This window comes from Chionomys nivalis, chromosome 7, assembly GCF_950005125.1.
Source record: "Chionomys nivalis chromosome 7, mChiNiv1.1, whole genome shotgun sequence".
Classification (NCBI taxonomy): domain Eukaryota; kingdom Metazoa; phylum Chordata; class Mammalia; order Rodentia; family Cricetidae; genus Chionomys; species Chionomys nivalis.
Genome location: NC_080092.1, coordinates 55214199 through 55238309, shown reverse-complemented (window position 1 = coordinate 55238309; position 24111 = coordinate 55214199). Strand labels below are relative to the sequence as shown.

General features: G+C 45.5%; 1 protein-coding gene across 9 annotated transcripts in view; it reads left to right on the top strand.

Moving 5' to 3' along the window:
• Positions 1-24111, top strand: part of Rap1gap2 (RAP1 GTPase activating protein 2) — a 227075-nt gene that overhangs the window by 173357 nt on the left and 29607 nt on the right. For all 9 annotated transcript variants that reach the window (XR_009057365.1, XR_009057364.1, XR_009057363.1 and 6 more), the window contains 6 exons: positions 999-1102; positions 11274-11352; positions 12094-12147; positions 14526-14609; positions 21184-21284; positions 22881-23010. Coding sequence is in view for 6 of the 9 variants with exons in the window: in XM_057773533.1 (XP_057629516.1) it covers positions 999-1102; positions 11274-11352; positions 12094-12147; positions 14526-14609; positions 21184-21284; positions 22881-23010 (552 nt within the window). In the remaining 3 variants the exon portion in view is untranslated. The remainder of the gene's footprint in view (positions 1-998; positions 1103-11273; positions 11353-12093; positions 12148-14525; positions 14610-21183; positions 21285-22880; positions 23011-24111) is intronic.

Here is a 24111-nt window from a genome sequence, read left to right as displayed (position 1 = left end):
TTTGCTCTGAACTACTCGCTGCCCACCTCTGTCTTACTGAGAGTCTTAGGAGTGACATAGAGTCCCTGTGAAGGGTCCTTTTGGGGACCACCTCCAGCAAGTGTTTTGTGAGGTGATGAAATGAGTAGTGTTGGGGGTGCAGGAGGTTGGGATACAGTTTTAGCTGCTTGAGTTATACTGTTCAAGTTTAAGTGCTCAAAAATTTGCCCTCCCTGCTTGGATGGCTCTGTTTACATTTGCACAGTGCCCGTCTCTTAGGCTCTCTTAGCATGGTCCCCTGAGTGCTGAGATTGGATGTTGTCCCCTGAGAATGATTCTTTAACAATGGCAAAGTTATATTTCCTCAAATGCATTCTTGTCTTGATATGTTCCCCAAAGTCCCAAGGGAAGCCCTGGAAGTCCCTAGCCTACGATGGCTTTGTAGTCTCACCCAAAAGAAACTGTCCAAGCCTCACTAAATCTCAGGGGAGCATTGTTTAAGTGCAACTTCCGTGGACTCATTGTTACCTGTGTGGGCCTGGGAGGTGGCCTCCTGGAAGCCAGGGAGAGCCCCACCTTGTGAAGAGAGACTGGCATTCTGCTTGGGTTCCTCCTAGCCTTCCTTCATGGTTTGGATTGATTAGGGCTTCCCTCTGAGTGAGAAAGGGAACTTAGCATCAGGTGGTGAAGGACCTGAACGTGGAGTCCAGTCAACTGTGGAGTTGAGCCTGGCTCTGTCAGGCGCTGGTTGAGTGATTGGAATGGGGAGGATGACATCATCTCCTGCACAGAGCTGTGGTCAGGATTAAAGAGGATAATGGGTACTAAGGCTTGGTGGTTGACACCTATTGGTATCATCCTTGACATCACCATCACCACCACTATCATCTTTACCATCATCACTGATGCTGGAGCGGTAGCATCCTTCTCTTCCTCCTTCTTGTGGGGCTTCTCCTGCCTGGTGAAGGAGATGATATGGGGGCTGTGCCTGGAGGCTCACACCTGATTTCTGTTTCTAGGATCATCTGAACTTTTACTGTACTGGCAGCAGCCTGGGGAACTTGATCCTGTCCATCAAATGCGAGGAAGCTGAGGGCATTGAGTACCTTCGGATCATCCTCAGGTGGGGCTGCTACACTGGCAGAGACCACGCCTCTCCCAGGCAGAGCTGGCATTAAGGAAAATGGGGGGAGGGCAGAAATACCAGACTGACTAGTCTGGTCTGGTTGTACAGGAGGGGCAGAGCTGCTAGAATCCTGGGGTTGTATATGATGTTGCCAAGCAATGTGACCATGTGTTCCTGCCAGCTGTCTGAGCCTCAAGGTCACCTAGGCCAAGCTTCTGGAACTTTCCTGTCTTTCTTAGGAGGGACAGTGACTCTGAGGAGATGGAGGATGAAGTAGGAATGGCTCAGTGTGGCTCATCATGGTGGGACACAGCCCCATGATCTGGGAGAGAGCTGGCCAGATTGCTACCCCTGATGGCCACCTAGTTAGGAAAGGTTGTGTGTGCTGGGGTCCTTGAGCTGGAGTGATGTCCCCAGCAGGAACACTGATATCAGGTCCTTTTCTCTGAATCGTGATCCCCTCAAGCAGGGAAACTAGAACTGGTTTCTGTTTGGTTCAACCAACATGATTTGCTAAGTATCCTTGAACCAGAAACTCTGATGGGTGCTGGGGACAATCGTGACTGAGACCTGGTCCGTGTTTCCCAAAGGCTTACCATCGCACAAGAAAGAAGCAGCATTTTAATAAATGCCACAGATGCCGTTCTAGTCATTTGCATAGGATGCTACAGGAACCCGAATGTTTATCTCTGTACCTGGTGGGAGTCAGGTGTGGTGAAGACAGGGAGAGCTATGTTGAGTGAATTAGACACACTTGAAGGTATTTGAAGATAGGAATAAACCTAATTTTCTGTGTGCATGTTGTGGATGGTTTGCACGTATGTGTGTGTATCTGTACATGGAGCCAGTTGGATATCTTCCTGTATTTCTTGACAGCTTAGTTTTGGAGACAGGGTTTCACCAGTTCATCACATGAGAGTCATAGGGATCCTCCTGCATCTGCTTCCTCAGCACCAGTGTTATAGGCACACGCCATCATGCTTGCCTTTGTATGTGGGCACCGGGAATCAAAGTCAAATCTATAGTGCTTGAGTGGCAAATACTTTAAAGACTGAGCCATCTTCCCGGCCCCAGAGTAACATTTTTTTTTTATCTGCCCTAATTTAAGCTTTCAGTATGGGAGCACAGAATGGCATATATAACGGTGCTTTGGAAGCAGGTGTTTGAGGAAGGTGCCAGCACGTGCCCAGATTTGGTTTGCGTCTAGGTGATGCTGGGGAACAAGCTGCAGTAGCTGTACGCGTGGGGCCTGAGCTTTGCCAGCTGAGCGGGACTTGGTTTACTTCTTGTTTGGAAGGGAAGCCATTGTCCTTGCAAGTGTTTCTGGGTAGATGTTGTATTTGTGAGGCACGGCAGCATCAGTTGAACAGTCTCCCGAGTGTCTGGTTCCTGGGTCAGTTGAACAGTCTCCCGAGTGCCTGGTTCCTGGGACCCTGTCTCCCGAGTGCCTGGTTCCTGGGTCCCTGTCTCCCGAGTGCCTGGTTCCTGGGTCCCTGTCTCCCGAGTGTCTGGTTCCTGGGTCCCTGTCTCCCGAGTGCCTGGTTCCTGGGACCCTGTCTCCCGAGTGCCTGGTTCCTGGGTCCCTGTCTCCCGAGTGCCTGGTTCCTGGGTCCCTGTCTCCCGAGTGCCTGGTTCCTGGGTCCCTGTCTCCCGAGTGTCTGGTTCCTGGGTCCCTGTCTCCCGAGTGTCTGGTTCCTGGGTCCCTGTCTCCCGAGTGTCTGGTTCCTGGGTCCCTGTCTCCCGAGTGTCTGGTTCCTGGGTCCCTGTCTCCCGAGTGTCTGGTTCCTGGGTCCCTGTCTCCCGAGTGTCTGGTTCCTGGGTCCCTGTCTCCCGAGTGTCTGGTTCCTGGGTCCCTGTCTCCCGAGTGGCTAGTTCCTGGGTCCCTGTCTCTAAGTAGCATCTTCACTTTATGAACCTCTGCTGGAAACAAATCTCTGTCTTAATAAAAACCAGACCAAGATTACATTCGGTGTCTGTAGCTGACAGCTGATCATAGGTCCCTTTCAATTTTTCTTTCTTTGCTGACATTTTTGGAAGCAGGGACTGTAGCCCAGGCTGGCCTGGAGCTCACTGTGCAGTCAATATTAGCGAGCCCAGGCTGGCCTGGAGCTCACTGTGCAGTCAATATTAGCTTCCAATTCACGATCTCCCTGCTTCAGCGTCCTGAGTGTGGAGATTTAAGGTGCATACCACCCTGCCTGGCTCCCCAAGCTCTGTTTTCTCATATTATGTCTCTTATATCTCAGCTGAAATGTTTACCATGGGCAAAAGCTAGGGATAGGTGTCAGGAATACAACAGATGCTTTGACACATATACACACACACATACACACAAAAACTTATATGATATACACATATATGTACACACACATATACACGAACACACACATAATTTTTTAAGAAGTTGTAACCTATTGGACATTTAGGACCAAAATGTAGGTGACATTGAGTTGAAACTTGATTCTCTTTCTTTAGAAAGCAATGGAGTGGAATACATGTAATTGTAGATTCAGAGTTAGTTAGGCCTGGTGACTCATGACTATAATTGAAATAATTCATACACCAAGAGTTTGAGGCTAGTCTGGGCTACATAGTGAGTCCCAATAGAAGATTCTGGAAGAATCTGGTGCTCTTTAGGGATGAATAGCCGGATATCTTTCTTCATAAAATTATTTTTGTTCTAAGCCTACAGCATTTGAAACCAGTTCCCCCAGGAACCGAGGAAACACAAACGTGTCTCTCCCACAGAAAGCCAGTGGGTAGGTCAGCAATGAGAAGCTGTACACCAGCCAGGAAACTGGACAGTCACAGCGTGGACCTGGACTAATTGCCAGAGCAGTTGGAAACCGGGCAGGAAACATTGGCTCCGTGGCTTAGCAGCTTCACTGGACACAAAGAAGGACTTAAGCAGGGATGAAATTCTCTTGTTGGCAGTGACTGCCGTCCCAGTGTTAGACCTCTGGGTTATTTGATTTGGTGCCCCAAATTTATAGTAACCAGCTTTCTAGCTTAAAACACGAGATGAGCTTGCCAACATTCTTGTTGTCGTGGGAATGCCCACCAGTTGCAGGCCTCGCTTCTTGTATTTAAGGACCACCATATGTATTTGCTGTGAACTCTGTTCACAAGGCTTGTTTATTTTTAAATCAGATTGTAGCTTGACATTTCTATTTTAAAAGTCTTATAAGAGGTTCTGACAACAGGTATATTGAACAGCTTCTGAACCAGAAATTAAGTCTAAAGGGTTTCAAAACACAAGCACTCTGCTGGATACATCCACTTAAAATTTGACAATAAAACTAGAAATTCATAACAAAGTAATGTTTTTGATAATTCGCCTAACCATTTAGAAACAACCACAATAATTTTCTAAGTAATTTTTATGCCAGAGAGGAAGTCAAAGCCACGAAGTCATGAGATATCTATAAATAATGACATTTGGGTGCTGAGCTAACTTGGTGCTCAAGAACACTGGCTGTTTTTCCAGAGGACTCAGGTTCAGTTCTCAGCACCCGCATGGTGGCTTATAATTGTTTGTAACTCCAGGTGCAGGGTTCCCCAAATCCCTTTCTGGCCTCTGTGGACACCAGGCATGCTCATGGTACATAGACAGACATACATGCAAGCCAAACACCCAAACATGTTTTTAAAAGTAATGCCTAGCTGGGCAGTGGTGGCGCATACCTTTAATCCCAGCACTCAGGAGGCAGAGGCAGGCGGATCTCTGTGAGTTCGAGGCCAGCCTGGTCTACAAGAGCTAGTGCCAGGACAGGTTTCAAAGCTACAGAGAAACCCTGTCTTGAAAAAAAAAAAAAAGTAATGCCTTTTATAATAGTGTGATGTAAGTTGTAGTTAACGCCCTCATTAGAAGAAAATCCATTGCTTTACTCAGCTGATTGCTGAATAAAAATGATGTTTGCAAGTTGCTATTGCTATTAATGACCTCTCAGTGTTTCCACTCTCTGATGCATGAGGAAATTATTAAATAATTGAGTACTTATGTACCCTAGGGAGTCTGGGCCCCACATATGATAGCTTCTTGATAATGACAGCTGGCTTCATTATTATCAACACTGTTATCTAAAGAGAGCAAGAGGAAAGGATGGACAAAGATTAATGTGGAAAAACAATTAGAATGAAGAGAACTTACGAGTTGGTTATCAAACCGAATCTTCTGCCAGGGAAAACAAAACAATATAGATGACTGTCTAGTCAAATAGACGAAGAGCCAGGCATGGTAGCTCTTACTTGTTATCCCAACATTTGGGAGGCAGAGTCAGGAACAACCAGGAGTTTAAGGTTATTCTTGTCTATAGAGTGAATGGGAGACCAGCCTTGATTACATGAGACTGTATCTCACTCCCCATATAGAGAAAATACACAATGTAGAGATAAAAATATTCACAATATTTCAATGTAGATAATATGTGAAAAATATATAGACTGATAAAAGGAAACAAAATAGGCATAAAAGATACATTGGGCTAGAGAAATGGCTCAGCGGTTAAGAGCACCAGCTGTTCTTCCAGAAGATTTGGGCTTTTCAGCACTCATGTGGCAGCTTGCAACCAGCTGTAACTCCAGCCTCATGGTGCCAATGCCCTCTTCTGGCTCCTTAGGCACTGCACACACACAGTGCACATACATACATGCAGGCAAATCTCAGACACATGCAATAAAAATAAAACTTAAAAATGGCGCATAGTTACAGACACGGAGATTAAATATTAAGGGTTGTTGTATATAACATAAACCATTCAGCTGAAGATGTCCTTAGAAAAGATGCTCTCCCAGGGAAGAGTGCGCTATCAAGTTTAATGGGAGTTAAATACAGCAGCAACTGTGGGATAAATTAGAAAAGATCTCCGAGAACTCTCTCTCCAAATGTTTCTGGCTCTAGAAGATCTTACAGGTAGATATTTTAAACTTTAAGGGAACAGATTTATGTTACTTAAACTGTTCAAGAAAGTAGAAAAATATGGAAACCTTCTCAGTTAACTTGTTAATGCTTAGAAGATCTTTAATAAAAAAGAGGCAAATGAAATGCCAATTCATAAAAAAGAAAATGAAAACAATAGTGTCCAATATTTACACATACAGAAGAATGCTTTAAGCAATGAGTCAGCCGGAGAAACTCAGATCCACATAGAATATAAAGCATACTTATGATAGTGAAGAAGGAATTATTTAGTAATGTAAAGAATAGTTATTGTGAGAAATGCATCACTCATCAGTGTTTGTTTAATTGGCACTCCATATGTGCCGGAGTGCTGGGATTAGCCCCATGGCCTGCACGCTAGGCAAGTACTCTACCATTGAACTTCACCTTCAGCGCCTGCTCTCAATACTCCTGTCCCTCTCAGCCCTACTTATCTCCTTCTTATGGGCATGGATCCTTACAGACTGTTCAGGGTGCAGCAAAGCTAGCTACTGATACAGTTCAAAGCCCGCGAGAGATGTGTCTGGACGGGTGTATGATCAAAAGATTGTTCTAGAGAAGTAGTGTTTGAAGTTTGGATTTTTTTTTCAAATCTCCAGAGTAATGGGGGGTGGTACAGAAGGGAGTATCTCATGATCAGGTGTGTAGAATGAACTGACTGGACAGAATGAAGAACGCAGCTTGCTTGGAGCGAAGGCAAAGTCACAGCAGGAAGTGGGTCAGGAGGCTGCTGAGCTGAGCCAGGGCAGCACAGGTGATGATCCAGGCCAACCGACCGTATAAAGTGAACGGCTCCCCCAGGCTGTACGGACCGGCAGCCATGATGGAAGCTAAACCAACGTGATTTGTACGAGAATAGAGAAAAGTGGGTGGAAAGTTCCAAACACATGGGAAAAAGTGACATTAAGAGACAGCCAAAATGTCAACAAATGGGAGAGGGAGTTGCTGCTGATGAAATGCAAATAGTGGCTTGCTTTAGAATGACTTAAACACGGCTATTAAAACCTTAAAGATGAAGAATGAAGAGCATCTCTCAAGGGTCATAAACTGCTGTTCAGAGAACTGAATCAGGAGCACGTGGGGATAGAAAGAGAGCAATTAGAATTATCAGAATGAAAAATAGTTGTTGACATAAACTTAACACACAGGATACAATCTAGACTTTTCAAAGAGCGATCTGGGAGATGGTCCCAAGGAATCCATTCAGAACACAGTGCAGGTAAGAGATTAAGTGTAAGAAGAAGAAGATAGGTGTGTGGACAGTAGCCTGGGAGGCCTCTGAGCAGCAAAGAGGCTCACTAGTGAACAGTTACCCTGAGTAAGAGCTGAGAGCTGGTGAGAGTTGGAGAAAGCTCGCAAACGTACTGTGGCTCACTGGTAGACATGTTTAAACGAAATAGCAGAAATCAAAGCTGAAATTAAGGTATTGCTAGTTGAGGTTAAAGGCAGTCTTTGAGGTGGTGACAGCTCAGCGGGGAGCAGATTTCCCTCCGGTCATAATAGTTGTTGGACACTGGGATGCTCTCTTTAAAGTGTTGTCAGAGCATAAGAAGATATACTTTAACCTACAGTTCTGTACCCAGAGAAACTGTCACTAAAGATAAAATTAAACTGTTTCCAAACTGTAGAAACAGGGAGAGTGGCGTGCCTCTCAGAGTATCCCTGGAAGACTTACTGGAGGGTGCACTTTAGCCAGAAGAGAAGAAAATCGCAAAAAGGTCGCCACTAAAAAAGTAACAAGAAATAGGTAAATAGTCTTGACAAGTTTAAATGCTGATGGGGGTATTATTCTTGGCAAGTTTCAAAGGGAGGTTGCAGTTATATTTATTTTTAACAAAAATAGCATGGCTGACAGGAGGGCAGAAGTCAGTGGATGAAGCATGCAACAGAGTTCCAGAGGTTTCTAGGAAAATTGTAAACATGTGTACCGCGAGATGCAGGATATGGAGGGATAAACAGAATAAAGAATTATGAACAAATTAAACAAACAAAAACTCAAACACCCAGGACTTCATTCAGTGGAATGCTGGAGAGGAGGAAAAGAAAATAACCCACAGAAAATAGAAATTGACAGGCTCGAAGTGATTCCAAACACAGTGGTTGCAGTAAATATAATAGATTAAGCTAGCTGTTAAAATATTAGGAAATCAGATTTGATTAAGAATGCAACTTCAATTTGTTATAGGAGACGTTATTAAGAAAAAAAAACACAGGGCCGGGTGGCGGTGGTGCATGCCTTTAATCCCAGCACTTGAGAGGCGGAGGCAGGTGGAGCTCTGTGAGTTTAAAGTCAGCCTGGTCTGCAGAGCGAGTTCCAGGACAGGCTCCAAAGCTACACAGAGAAACCCTGTCTCGAAAAACAAAAAAACAAAACAAGAAACAAAAAAGAAAGAAAGAAAGAAAGAAAAAAAAAGAAAATAACATGGCCTGGAAAGATTTAGAGCGAGGGAAGGGATAAAGACACAGGAGGCAAATAATGACTAAGAAAGCCAGCATAGCAGTATTCAAACAAGACCATGTAGAAGCTCACTGAAAAAGCATAGACATAAAGGAACACGCCATTGTCTCCCGGGAGTGTTTCTTCCCAATGTTTTCCACTATGTGGATGGAACACTGCTCTACAGCGCCCCTGGTTCTTGTCCCTGTTTCATGTATCTGTGTTCTGGAGCAAGAACTTATGTTTAGCTATGTTCTTTCTCCCCTTTCCTTGTGTAGTATTACCTGGAGCGGTCCCCACAGGAGGGTTCTTGCCCGTGCCTCACAGTCCCTGAGATGTAGGTAGTTTTTGAAGTTTGTCTAGATTTGTTTCATGGTCACATGGAAATGTGTGTTCTCACCCGGTCTTTGCCAGTAACAAGGGAATGATTCCAGCTCTTCGCTGACTTACTCTTCTTTGTTGCTTTGTTTTAAATTTCTTCAAGATAGAGTAGACAGAGATGCCGTTTGATGGGTTCCCACATAGGCCTTAGCCTACTTCGCAGTGAAGAGGACAGGAGGCTGGAGAGATGGCTTAGCACTTAAGAGGGTCCAGGTTTGATTCCCAGCACCAACATGGTAGCTCATAACCATCTGTTATTTGAGTTTAAGGGGTTCTGACATCCTCTTCTGGACTCTGTGGGCACCAGGCATGCATGTGGTGCACAGACATACAGACAGAATGAATATCCATATACACAAAGATAAATATTAGAAAAAAGGTAAAGACGTAAGTCCACTGAGGACCAATGGTCATGGACGTGTACTGGTAAGGTGGTCTTGGGTTTAAAAAGCATGAACTGGCACTGTGAATGCAGCTTCATGGTAGAGCCCTTGCCTAGCATGTGCAAAACCATAAGTTCAGTTTCCTGCAAGGAAACAAAACAGCAATAAAAAGCCTCAAAGCAAGAACTGACAAAGTTTTAGGGAGGAGTAGACAAAACTCTCAGTTTAGTGGGAGAGTTTCAGAAACAATGGCTATAATAGAAGATAATTGTGAGGCCTATAAAGTATTTGAACAGTACAGTAAACAGATTGAATCTTGTATCTTTGCTCTCAACAAAAGAAAAAGAAATGTATCCTGGATTGCGAAAAGGAGAAGAGAAAGGTCTGTGTATTATTAGGAAATTTAAAATAATGCCATATAAATTATGCTCCCTGAATATGACAATTAATTTATCAACCAACAACAAAATACTTGAGGGGGAAATAATCTTGTATTTGGAAAGCATTTTTCCCAAGGCCCCTTTAAATAACCCATGGGCAGAAAAGGAAACCACAAAAGAGCTGACAAAATATTTAGAACAAGATGGCAATAAAAACACTACCTATCGAAGTGTGGGATGCAGTTAAAGTGGTGCTCACACACAGATGCAGAGCTGCAGATGTGTCTGTGAAAGAGAAGACAGGCCAAACGAGTAAACGTGCGGTTGATAAGCCAGGAAAAGATGGTAGGGAAGAGAAGAAAGGATGAGGACAGGCATGCGACGTGGGAGCGTTTGTGGACAAGATGAAAAGCCTACGGCAGGGAAGCCTCAGCTAGAAACAGAATGTGGGAAGGATGCAGGTGGGTGATGGGGTGAAGGTGGCTGAGTTGGGAGAGCCTGGGTCTAGCCTCAGCACTGCTGGATGAAGCAGAAAACTGGCCTATGGACCGGCCACGGTTAACTACTATGCTGGAGGACGCAGCTGCTATAATAAAAAAGCCCGAGATAATAAAAACAACATCATAGCAATGCATGCCGTGGGCACTTGGATAGAAAAACTTAAATTATCCAAATTGACTCATAGGAAACTTACATGTTTACCATTAAAGAACGGTAAGGGGGCCTCTTATAAAGGATAGCAGGGCCAGAGATGTCACAAATACACTACAGCAAACCTTTAGTGAACCAAAAAAAGGAGAAAAATCCACGTATCACACACATCATCTCAGAAGATAGGAAATAGCCTGTGATTTTGCTTGGTTGGAATAATACCTTGTTATGGAAACTTGGCAAGAGAGGTACGTGAAGGAAAAAAGAGGCCAGCGTTGTTTTGGAGCATAGATGTGATGATCTAAATAAACAACAGCCAATTAAACTCAGCAGAATATTAAAAAAAATCATATATCACAAACACTCAGCGTTTCACCCATGGAACGAAACAACCCACGAGGTTAACGGATTAAAAATCCTATGATGATCTAAGCAGGCACGGAAAGTGTTCCGTGAAATTCAGCGCTTTGATAATGTGCTAAATGAATCAGGGAACAGGCTAAATTTAGAGTCTTATGTTGAATCCCTTTCCCAAGCAGATTTCATCCCACTTATATTTTGAGTAAATCCAGATTTTCAAATATTAGATTATCTTTCATAAAGGTTCATTTGCATATCAAAATGTAAATATATCCAGAAGCTGGGCCCAGTTATCTGGGAGAATAAAAAAAACAAATAAAAAAAGAAAAAAAAAAAACAAAAAACAAACAGAATCTACAAACCAAAAAATAATCGTGACCTTGAACGAAGCGACTTAATTGCATTAGCCAGTTTTTCAGGTGTCATCTTTAGGTATCTGCCACCCCTGGGGCACACAGGAAGGAGCCCATTTTCTCACCTTTAGTGTGGTGTCCCTATCCCTAAGGCTGGCTGGGAAGGCAGATCTGTTTCCAGGGACATGGACGTAAACCGAGGACCCTTCCTGGTGTGACCGCAGCCACTTTATCCTCTGACTGTCTTTCATGGGTGGCCTCATCGTGTCCTTATCTGTACCCAGGTCCAAACTGAAGACAGTGCACGAGCGGATCCCCTTGGCTGGATTGAGCAAGTTGCCCAGTGTCCCTCAAATCGCCAAGGTAAAACATGAAAATTGAGGGAAGGTGGCTTTTTTTGTCCGCCCAGGGCTGGTTCTGGAGTGGGGTTGCAGGCTCTGCCTTTGGAAATGGGGAGGCGATTTTGCTCTTTGCCTCGATGGAGTGAGGTGGCTTAGCAGCTGCCTCTGTCTTCCTCCCTCCCTCCAGCTCATCCTTGCATCTCAAGCTGCTCCACTCAGGAGACAGGAGAAGTTGGAAGGCAGGCCTGACCATGGCTAGTGCTTCAGAGGAGGACAGTGGTGGCCATGGGGCTTTGGTGGGGGCTGGGCTGAGGGTGATCCAGAACCAGCCCTGACCTGAGGAAGGGGCAGTTGGGGCAGTTGAGGCTCATGTCACTCACTGTATGAGTGATGGGGGTACTTGGGAATGGAATCAGTGCTGTGGAGTCACTGGGCTGAGTGGGACCCTCACTCCGAATACATAGAATATATTCACTCTGAATGTAGGCATGCCAGAAGAATTGTGCCTTTGTTAAAGTTGGGGAGTGATGGCTTCTTGTTATTGTCTTCTAGTCAGAATGGAAATGTTTCCTAGACTTCATTTTTTGCTTCCCTTTAATTTATTACAAAACCCTAGGGCCCCAGAGTGTCCTGGGGCCACATTAGTGAACAGCAGAATTTGACCCGTTGTGCCTGGTCCTCCCATGATGCTTTCTGTCTGTGGGCAGAGGAACCTGTTTGTACGTTATAGACATGGTTCTTGACCCATGTGTTTCCTTCACAGGCTTTCTGTGATGATGCAGTGGGGCTGAAATTCAATCCTGTCCTGTACCCCAAGGTGAGGACCCTGTGTCCCTGTGGACCAGTTGTCCACGGCTCTGCAGCTTGGCTTGGATCTGTACATGTGGGGCTCCATGGGGGAGCTCCTTGCATCATGGAGGGGCCATGTGGGGTCGCGATGGTGATCTTCTATGTCTTCCTCTTTTCTCACTTAGCCCTCCACAAACAGGTACCCTGGGAACCATCCCTAGTCATGCCTGGGCTTCCAACCCAGCTGAGTAGGTCCCAGGCCTGCTGTGAAGGTTGATGGGGAAGTGTTTCTACCTCTCCCCAGCTGTACTTCTCTGAGACCAGGGTTGGGGTTGGGCAGATTCACCCTGACATCATGGAGTTATGGGGTGCAGAACTCAGAAATGCACTGGGAAATAAGAGGCCAAACCTTGGCTCCCCGTTGTCCATGTTACTCCAGCTCTGAGGTCCTCTAAGCCTTGCTGGCCTTAGTTAATAAACTGGAAATTGTCTGATATTGACTCTCTTACGACCGGCCTGATCTTGACCCCAGTTCTAGTACAGGGAGGGAGAAGCAATAATAACAAAACAAACCAACAAATGCAGTCAACAGCAATTACAGTATGACAGTGTTTAAATCACCCACAGTGGAGAATTGCTTGAAATTGCCCATAGGAAAAGACCCCATGTACTGACTGCTGCTTCATGAGCCAGCAGAGGCTCAGGAGGAAATGGAAGCAGAGATGCGTTTCCTCTATGGCTTCTACTGTGGCCAATGCCGCTGCAGCTGCAGCTTGCAGGGTGAGTTCTGTCCATCCCCCAAGTCTCAGCTCTGACAACCAGGAATCAGAAGACGAAGTTTCTGGCAGGCAAGCAAGACCTTCACCCTGCTTAGACATTCGGAACACCCTCACATGTCCTAGATGGCTACCACTGGGCACAGAGGTAGAAGCATATGTGTGTCTGTGGGGTTGAGCTGGTGGCGCAGTCCTCAGCTGCATAGAGCCCTTCTCTCGGATGCCTCTTTGGAGTTGTTTTATTGTCTGTAGACACCAGCAATGTGCTTCACTCCAGAGAATGTTTTGCATCATTCAGACTGACCTACCTTTGTAATCAAAGCTGAATTAGTGAGGTTTAATAACCAGTAAAACCCCGTCAAAAAGGCCTAGCTGAACTCGGGTTTGGCAGTTCTTGTCACGGCCATATCCATCAAGAGGCTGCAGGGTGCTCATTCACAGGTTTGCCTTGGGAAGCCCGAAGGGCCTGGTGGGAATGGAAGAACAGCTGTACTTCATGCCGTCTGTCTGAGGCCGACTGAGGTCCGGCTGAGACGTGGATCTGGATGAGATGTGTGTGTTTTCACATGTGTAGAGTTACATGTTCCGTGGAAGGTCTCTGTGACTAGCCTTTCCCCTGCAGGGTACCTGTTCTCCCCTTTAACTCACCGAGGCAGCCATGGAGGGCAACTTATGGCTAGCAGGGCTCTCTCACTGGGAGAGCTGGGGAGCGCCCCTTTCCTCAGACAGCTGAGGCCTTTGCAGAGGTAAAGTGCAATGGCAACCTGTTATTGGGCCCGTATCTCAGCCCAGCCAAGCTGGGTTCTTCCTCTAGCACAGCACATGGCCAATCCCTCCTTTGTGTTGTAGAGGTTTCCCAGAAGCCTCTTCTCTTTCTCATAAATTGGTTCAGTTCTGATGTTTCCGGAGGGTTCCATGGGTGATGATGGCAGCAGTAGCTGCCCTGTGCTCACCACTGTATTGCCTTGTCTTGTTGAGTCTCTGAAGTTCCACATCTGCCTTTGATTGAGGAGGAAGCTGACACATAGTGAGGCTGACTGGTCACTAAACACTGCACGGTTCAAAGCACTGGATTCAGAATCAGACTTGTATTTCTTAATTAAGTAATTCACATACCAATTTTGTGAGGCAAAATGGAAGCGTAACTAGAGCCTATGACCAGGCTTTTTCTTTTTTTCCACCTTTGTACATCTTCCTAGAGTACATCCATCTTATGGTTGACATCTGGGCAGGAACAATGACTCAAACTTACATTTCTGAAAAGAATCTGAACTCGAGCAGAGCACTTCCTTGCTGACCATTTGTCGGGGGAAAGGGTTGACTTTATTTTTTTATACTACAAATAAAACCGTGGGGTAAAGTGAATTCCTTATGTCCCAGCTGTGGCTGGCACATCTGGATGGGATCAGAATGGGAGGTTTGGCTACTGCTGGGGAAGCCCAGCTGCTGGGAGCTAGAGTGGGCCTTAGAGCAGCTTCCTGGCATGGGCCAGTTCTTTGCTTCTCCTCTGCGTGTGTAACTATCTCCTGTCTCGGCTCACTCTCTGACAAAGTGGACTTATCTTTTGATTTTTCCCCTTGCCTCCTGTTGATGTCAATCTTGATTTTTCCCCCTTTCCACATTTTTTTAGGCCTCTCAGATGATTGTGTCCTATGATGAGCACGATGTCAACAACACTTTCAAATTTGGGGTCATTTATCAAAAAGCCAGGCAGGTAAGCACCATAGTTCTTGTTGGTCACTGTAGTTTTTTGTTTATGGTAAACACCATGGTTCACATTGGTCACCTAGCCTCTAGTTCATGGTAAGCACCACGATTCACGTTGGTCACCATGTTTATGATAAGCACCATGGTTCACGTTGGTTACCATAGCCTCTTGTTTATGGTAAGCACCATGGTTCACATTGGTCACTGTAACCTCTTGTTTATAGTAAACACCATGGTTCATGTTGGTCACCATAGCCTTGTGTTTATGGAAAGCACCATGGTTCGCATTGGTCACTGTAACCTCTTGTTTATGGTAAGCACCATGGTTCACGTTGGTCACTGTAACCTCTTGTTTATGGTAAACACCATGGTTCACATTGGTCACCATAGCCTCTTGTTTATAACTTTCTATTGTTTCTTCACCCCAAGAGCAGGGGTCCTGAGTTAGGCTCTTTTTGTCTTTTTAAAGATATGCTTTATTTTTAAATTATGTGTATGTGTGTGTGTGTTGTGTGGGTATGTACACATGTGAGTACAGGAGCCCATGGGGTCCAGAAGAGGGAGTTGGATTCCCAGGAACTGGAATCAGATGTGAACCTTTCGATGTGGCTGTGAGGAACTAAATCCAGGTCCTCTGCAAGAACAGCAAGTGCTCTTAATCACGGGGTCATCTCTCCAGCCCTTCTCTCTCTTTTCAATTAGAACATTTAATGTATTTTTTTTATTTTAGCCTAGCATACGAAGCTAATCTTGGCATCTTCATCTCTATGTCATTATACCTTGTTCTCCTTTGTTTCTGTCCCCTACTGCTTTCCTCCTGGAATTCAGCTGGTTCCTTTTCACCTTCCAGTCAGCTTTCTTGTTACACATTCTCCACTACCCACTCTGTTTCCTGTCTCCATTGGAATCTCTTCATCTTTCATGATCACAAACACACACACACCATGCACATATGTGAGTACACACATATTCATAAATTTTTTGTTTGATTTTTTTTTTTTTTTGAGTTTTGAGACACGGTTTTACTAGGCAGCCTTGGCTGGCCTGGAATTTACTACATAGACCATACTGGCCTTGAATTCAGAGATCTGCTTGACTCTCCTTCCTTGGTGCTGGGATTAAAGGTGTGCACCACCATGCCTGGCAGATACACATAAGTTTTTAAGTTCAGGGGCCACACATGCGACATTTGTCTTTCTGAGTCTGGCTAATTTTACTTAACACAATTATTTTCAGTTGTGTCCATTTTCCTGAAAATATCAAAATTTCAGTTTTCTTCATGGTTGCATAAAATCCCATTCATTGTGTGGTATTTGCCTGTTCATCTTTTGATAGACAACTATGCTAGTTTCATTTCCTATCTGTTGTAAATACTGTATTCATAGCTATGGATATGTAAATATCTCTGTGGCTATTAAATGCTCTGAATACAGTTGTCACATTTAAAACATAAGTTGGATTGGAGGTAGGTGAATGTTCAAGGAAGACAACTTTACAATAAGGGTCTGCAAGTCTTATAGAGGGTGGTTTAGTTCTCACACAGTAAAGTCTAATTCCTCCTTGCTCCTTCAGCTTGTATTTATCTGGGGGCGATGAACCACAGAAAAATACAAACAAGAGAGAGGGAATGGGTTAGCCTAGGCTACTCTTCTCCCACCTTTTTCCATTGGGAAATTAGCCTTTCCTCCTCATTCATTGGGGTGTTGGAGCCCAGTGATGTCATGTTGGTAGGTTGAAATCAGCCTTGTTGGAAATATTTACACCATGGAAATTAGAAAGAGCAAAACTTGTGTTCCCTTGCTGGGAAAGCTGGTTGTTAAACCTGTTTTTTACAGTGACCATTGCTAATGCCCCGAGCAGGATGGTCAGCCAAAGGCACTGGTGTCTCCTTATCCAGGTTCTGTGAGGAGATTCCAAGCTCATTTCTCTGTTGTATCCAGTACCCAGCATGGTGTTGGGGACACACACAGACACACACACCACACACACACACACCACACAAACATGCATACAAACACACTTTATGAATTTATGTGTGTGTAAGAGTCAATTGGTATGTGATTAATGAATGAATGGGAAATTTGATTCTGCTAATTGCAGGTCATTGATGTTCTGTGTTTTTTGTTTTTCATGGCCACCTCTTTCTTGGTTAGTTGATTTCTTTGTTGGTTAGGTGGTTTCTTTGTCTGAAGATATTAGACCACAAAAGGCACAGGTCTGCTTCAAAGCACTAATTGGGTGAAGAGTTACAAAGTCCAGCATGGATGCATCTCGTAATTCAAGGGAGAGGATTCAGGTTGCCACTGTAATGACTTTCGCATATTAACGCCTTTATTTCATATATCTTGGCTACGATCACCCCTGCAATTAAAGCTCTTTGCTTGTGAAATTTACCAAAACATACTTTACAAGGTGATTATAATTCAATGTTCCAGCAAAGTTGTAATTATTGAATATTAACTATCCACCTTTGAGAAGGAAGGAGCTGTGTTTTATTTATGTACCCAATGCTGCTGCTGCAGGGGAGAAGCTAGGAAGATAAAATACTTAAAAAAAAAAAAAGGCAGATTGTTGCTTTGCAAACCTACAGCTGGGGGACATTTAATACGAACATTTGTTGCATAAATGCTCTAAACTGGTCTTTGGATAAAAATAAGCCTCACCTAACTGTCCTGTTTGTCATGTTCTGTGCTGAGCACTGTGGGTGATAATGATGACTAAGGCCTCCTCCCTGAGCGTATGGTCAAGCTCAAGGGCTGTACAAAAACAAAGACAATGATGATAGCCATGCTTAGTGTGAATCCCGGGAGAGCAGTGCCAGCCCCAGAAGGCACACTAGGTTGTTTCCTATTGGAGATGTAGCTTGCCTGGAAGCAGCTACCTTCCCACACAGCCTGTAGTGACAAGGTCTTCTTGGCTTGCTGAAGATCAGGGTTAGTACACTCTGTAAACTGGAGGGTGGTAGACTCTTTAGACTTCGGAGCCCTGGGGACTGCCACATCCACTCTACTCTGCATGTAGAAGCAGCCTCAGACACATATGTAAATGAGTTGTGCTGGCGGTGTTCCAATAAAACTTTATTTATGAAAACAGGAAACGGGCCAGTCTTGACCACCTAGGCAAGCGTTAGCTGCCTCCTGTTGAACAACACTGTTCACTTGCTGGTGGGCCTCCCTCAGGATCTACATCACAGTGTTTGTTCTGCTATGCTATTAACTACTATTTCTTTAAAAATGTTTTAAAATTTAAGTGTATCTATTTATTTATTTCTTTATTTTTGCGGTGCTGGGTATCAAGTCCAGGGCCCTACACATGCTAAGCAAGTGTTTTACCATGCCCACAGCCCCTTGGGGCTTTTATTTTGAAAGAAAATTATACAACGCTACTCTAACTGGAAAGCCATTCTCACTGTCTCTTGCTATGAAGTGAAGGCAGTTTTGTGTGTGTCTATTTGTGTGTGTTCATGCGTGCCCAAGAGTGCATGAGTATGTGTGCAAATGTGTATTTCATTTATTTTGTTTTGCTTTTGAGACTATAGTTCAGGCTGATATTGAACTTGCTATCGGGCTTGGAATTCATTTTTCTTCTGTCACAACCTTCTGCTTGCTGAGATTACCGAGAAATACTATTAAAAAGCAAAATGAAGTTGTTGAGATGAGTTAGATTGTGTCACCTTGTGAAACCTGGGAACCTGAGGTCTGATCTTATTTATTGTAAAACAGGCTGGGGGTGTCAAGCCCAGTAGTAGAGCGTTAGTGGGGAGTGAGGAAAGCCCCGAGTTCCACCCCTAGCCGGCATGAGGAGGGGGGCTAGGGAACTGTCTAGTGGAGACTTCGGCCTTGAATAGACTGGCGAGTTGGAATGTCTTATGTGTAGCCGCAGGTGTTTGTGGATCCTGCCTCCGTGGGCAGAGCACATGGATTAGGTAGGACTTGTCAGTGATTTAAGTCTGTCTCTACTTAGAGAGCTTACTCTTACTTTCAGTTTTGCTTTCTTTAGTAGTTATTAACCTTCTTAGTTTTGCATAGGAGGAAATAGCAGAGAAAGGTCTGATGCTTTTACCCAGTTTCCCTAGAGGTCAGGTCTCAAACTACAGTGCTGTGTCACAACCAGGACTGCTGACATAATGGAAATATTACTTCAGTTTCCCCAATTCACACGGACTCAAAAACACCTGTCTGTCTGTCTGTCTGTCTGTCTGTCCACATGCATTCAGAGGTCAGAGGAGAGCTTTCGGGGGTCAGTTCTTTACACTGTGTGGATCCGGGAATTGAACTCGGGTTGTCAGGGATGACAGCAAGTGCATCTACCTGCTGAGCCTTCTAGGTCCCTCACATGGGTTTATTTGTACGTGGTGTGTGCGTGTGTGTGTGTGTGTGTGTTGTTCCGTGTTGTTTTATCCATAGTCAAGAAGCAGATTCTCACCGTTCGGTTCCCCACATTTTCCTTTACAGCCCCACTTCTCTCCCCCGTCTCTGCCCTTCCTTCCAAACATTGGCAACTGTTTATCTGCATTCCCGTCTGAGTTTCACACTGTGATAGCACTGCCCTCATACGGCATCATATCTTTATGAGCTATTAACATTTTAGTAAAACCTTCAGGGTTGCTCTCAGCTCAGCAGATTATCCAGCGTCTCAAGTGTGCCGCTGGTTTGTTTCTTTTCTTCTTGTTTCCCCCTCTCTCCCTCTATTCCTTCCTCCTCCCCCTTTTTCTGTTTCCCTCCTCCTTTCCCTCTTTCCTTTCATTATTTTGAGAAAGATTCTCACTGTGTAGCCCAGGCTGGTCTTGAACTTGTTACCTCCCTGAGTGCTGGGATTACAGGTGTGTGTTCCCATGGCTTGTGTCATCATGTCACCTGGCTTAGGCTGAATAGTATTCCTTGGTCTGGCTGCACGTGCTTAGCCATCCACTCCCTCAGGCATCAGGGTTGTTTCCAGCTTTGGAGACTCATGAGCGGAACTACTGTGCACACTTTTGTGTAGGATTTCGGGTTAAGAACCTATGTTTTCATTTCTCTGGGATACCTGCCTAGCAGAGTAATTGCTGCTTGTATGGCGAATTGCACGTGCCAGACCATTTTCTGAAGCGATTGTTTCCCCATCAGAGTGTGAGTGATCCAGCTTTCCTGCGTCTGAGCCGGATTCGGTGCTGCTGACTTTTAATTTAGCCCTTCTGACACATGCGTGGTGCACCTCATTGTGGTTCTAGTTTGCATTTCCCTGTTGGCTAATGATGCTGAACCTCATTTTTTAAAACATCATTTTTTTTCATGTGCTTACTCGCTATCTGTGTGTCCACTTAGGTGGGATGCCTATGACTTGACCGTTTTCTAATTTTTCTTACTGTTAAGTTTTATTACAGCTTTACTAATTTATAATTCTCACACCGTGCACTTCACAGTAGTAAGAATTACGGCTCCACAGGTGGCTTGAGGTGTGATCGCAGTGGCACAGCAATAAGGATCTTGTTCCAAAATATGCTCATCACTTTCCAAATAAAACCTGCATCCATGGAAGTCACTCCTCTGTCCTATTAGCTCCTGGAAGATATCCAATTCAAGACTGGCCTCGGCTACATAGTGAGACTCTGTCTCAAATCTGTCTCAAAATAGTCTGCCTTCAGTTCTGAGTTGGTCTATTCCGGACCTTTGAGAAATTGAGGAATATATGTGACATTTTTGATTGGTTTCTTTCACTTAGCTAAATGTTTTCAGGGTTCATCTATGTTGTAACGTGGTCTATCTGTTCGATAGTTAGGTCAAGTAATGTTCTACTGAATGTCTATACCAGATAAAAACAATCTATTGGTTGCTTGACAGATAATCTGGGTGTTCCCACTTGTGGGTTATTCACAGTACTGCTGTTGACATTCATGTACAAGTTTGTGTGTGTGTGTGTCGCACGCGTGTGTGTGCGTGTGTCCATGCGTTTTGTTGTCTCTTGGGTGTATACCTAAGGGTGGAATTGCTCGGTAGTTAGCCTTCTGAGACTGGCAGGCTGTTGCCAGAGTCTCTGCCCTGTTCATATTCCTGTCAACAGTGAGCAAGTGTTCAGAGGTCTCTGTAACCTCCCCCACACTTGTTCTTGTCACTCATCAGCAGACCCATCCTAGTGATTATGAAGTAGGGTCTTATTTTTTTTTTTTTTTATTACTGTAGAGTTTTTGTTATGAGACAGGTTCTCACTGTGTAGCCCAGTTAGCCTAGAATTTGCTCTGTAGACACAGCCTGGCCTCGAATTCACAGACTTTTGTCTGCCTCTGCCTTCTGAGTGCAAGGATTAAAGGAGTGTGCCACCACGCTGAACCCTTCTTTAGAGTTCTGTCACTTTGAAATCAGTCCTATACTTTGAGTCATGGTTTTGGTGTCAAGTCTGAAAGCTCTTTGCTCTGAGCTCTTGGATCCCAAGACCTCCTTCACCAGGGCCAGCACCCAGCTCTGCAGTGTTCCTCCATTAACCTGTCTCTGAGGGCAAATGGACAACAGGGAAGAGGAGAAAGGAACCCCGGGTTTGGACAACCCTTTCGCTTCACACTCAGTGGCTTCTTCCCATTCCTTCCCCGGCTCCCGTGTTTCTTCCAGACCCTGGAGGAAGAGCTATTTGGGAACAACGAGGAGAGCCCAGCTTTCAAGGAGTTTTTGAACCTCCTAGGAGACACCATCACATTGCAGGACTTCAAAGGGTGAGTTTTGTCAGAGGCTGACTTCATTCATGGGTGGGGCCCGTGTTGAGGGCCAGGGCAGACAGTTCTGTCTTGAGGGAGCATGGGGCTTTTCCAGCTTCTGATCCTTTGCTCATGTACCTGCATTCCTGAAGACTCAGTGGTCCTAGGGATAATCTAGAGTGACAGGTTGGCTGAAAGGCAGTGGCCTGGGCAGCATGATGAGATGGCTCCTGCTGAGGTTTGGCTCAAACTGACAGTGAAAGGAATCCACCTTCCCTACCACTTACCTGGCAGGAGAAAGAGAACCCTGTGCTGTTTCTAAGGAAGTGACTCAATTTGGACAACATGTGAAGAACAGATAATTAAGACTTCATGCGAGCATAATAACCCTCTTGGCAGAAATCCATGCAGCCGTGTACAGCCCCTTAAACGGACGGAAAGCTAGAATAGTGGGACTGTTGTTTGGAAAACCCCGGCCCCTTGATTTTCCTTAGAAAAGGTGACATTTGGGAATATTTCAGACCTGTCCATCTGAGTGACTGGCATATGGCTGAGAGTTCTAAGATTTAGTCCAGGGGCCAAAACAAGCACCTAACATCTTGTGAAAAGCACTTAGTCCAGTTGTCCTAGGCGTTTGATAATTGCTTCCTTCCTCTGCTTCCTTATCCTCTCTGCACCCCTTGCTCCATCTTCTCCTCACTTTGCAGTCACTACTATTGCCTGGAGTCTGGAGTCAGTCACACTAGAGTTAGACTCCTGCCTCCAATGCTCACAAGCCCTAAGAGGTTGGACCAGGGACTTTACCTGGAGAACATTCCAGTTCCTTATCTGTAAAAAAGGGAGATAAATGTGAACTTAGTAACACCCAACAAAGTCACAGGAGAGTAAAACAGATAATGCAGATAAAGCAGGTTTGGAACCTGAAAGGGCCTGAGGTGTATCTGTTTTTTGTTTTTTCCTTCTGGTTGCTGAAGACTGGGACGATACAAATGTGCAGGGAGCCCCATGTGTTTGTCTCCACAGAAGCTGTTTAAAGCTCATCAGCTGTCCCTCGCCAGGCCCCAAGTCTCCCGTGAGTTCACTCACATCCAGTAGAGAGACTGTGCCGGCTCCCGACGAGTGGCTTAAACAGAGCAAAGGCTCATGCCCAGCCTTGGGGGCCTTGGCGAGCTAGGTCAGGCATCTGTATGGGGTTATGAATGGATGGTGGCCTTCTCACTTCAACAGCCATGTGGAGGGTACATAACCAAGGCTTGAGGTAGAGGCTTTGCTTAAATTAGTTAGTTAATTTGATTCTGTTGTAAGTCAAAATCTTACTCCATAGTCCAGGCTGGCCTCAAACTCCTGTTTTGACCTTTAACGTGCTAGGGTTGCTAACATGTGGCCACCAGGTCCCAGCCACCAGGTCCGCCTCCATCTCTCATATAGGTCGATGGTAGGACACTTGGCTAGGCTGCTCAGAAGAACCATCTGCACACCTTCCTACCTTGTACCCTCATTGGCCCCCAGCTCTTCCGTGTCTTCTCACCTACTTGTTTGCTACCCGTCCTTAGTGGCACCATGACACAGCTCCACCTCACTCCTCATTCTGCTCCTGCCTTTTTTTAATGCCAGTTTCCGAGGCGGCCTGGATGTGACCCACGGACAGACAGGGGTGGAATCGGTATACACCACTTTCCGGGACCGGGAGATCATGTTCCATGTCTCTACCAAGCTGCCCTTCACGGACGGTGATACTCAGCAGGTAACCAGTACAGAAGACAGGGCCAAGCTGCAGGTCGCTTCCACTTTACAGATGGGACACTACAGCCTGGGGTGGCCTGTTAAAACACTTCCTTGAGACTCGGTGTGGCTCCTAGCATGCAGGAGGCCCTGGACTCTGTCTCTAGCACCGAAAGTAGAAGTTAGCACCAGGAAATCAATGAAGGGTTGAGCTGGGAGCAAAGCAAACAGTGCTGGCTGGCAAGGGCTGCCCAGCTGCTCTGTAGATGGGAGTCGGAAGAGGGGAGAGCAAGCCGAAAGCGCGTGACTCTCAGCCAGTCGGTGGCCTCACGGCGGCTTCAGAACATGTGGAGTGGCGTGTGTGTTAGAGGGTTCTGAGGGTTGCCGAACAGCTGGCTCCTGTGAGCCACAGCTGGTGTGTGTCTGCTTCTTGGGGAACCTCTGTCCTGGCCACTCAGCCTTTCTGCTCTTTGCTGCCCTGTGAGTGTGAGGTTTGTAGGAGAATCCACTCAGCCTCCTTGCCTGTCCCTAGCCTGGGGACTCTGTGAGACCTGTGACCCCAGCATTTGTCAGCTCGCTCCAGGGCAGCTGCTTTGAGAGGCATCCTTCTGGAGGGTTTGACTCTTGCAGCTGATTCTGGCTGTTGTGACATTAATCACCTTATCCCACTTCTTTCCTCCTTCCTATTTCAGAGAACACAGAAAGGCATCCCCCAAGCTCTGACCTGTTGGTTTCTGTCTAGGGCACTGGGAAGGGAGGGGGATGCAAAGTCGTAAACACTGTGCATGGTTTCTTGGGAATAAAAGAAATTGGCAAGCAAATTATGATTTGGCTCCCAAATAATAACTGAATGTTCTAGAAACAAGTGGGTGTGTGATTCCTAGTGTAGCCAAAGTGGGTTTTCCCTGGGAGCCTCACCTTTGGTCCCTGTTTTCTTACAGCCTCCATCATCTACTGCCCTAGTCTGAGGCTCAGTACCTCAGGGCCATTTCAGCCTGGGTGTGCTGCAGAGCTTAGCTCTTGGCAGGAACCAAATCAAAGACAGTTCTTTCCTCTTAAGAAATGGGCGCCAGCGGTGTGTATGTGTGTGTGTGTGTAATAAGTGAGATACTTTGCATAAAGA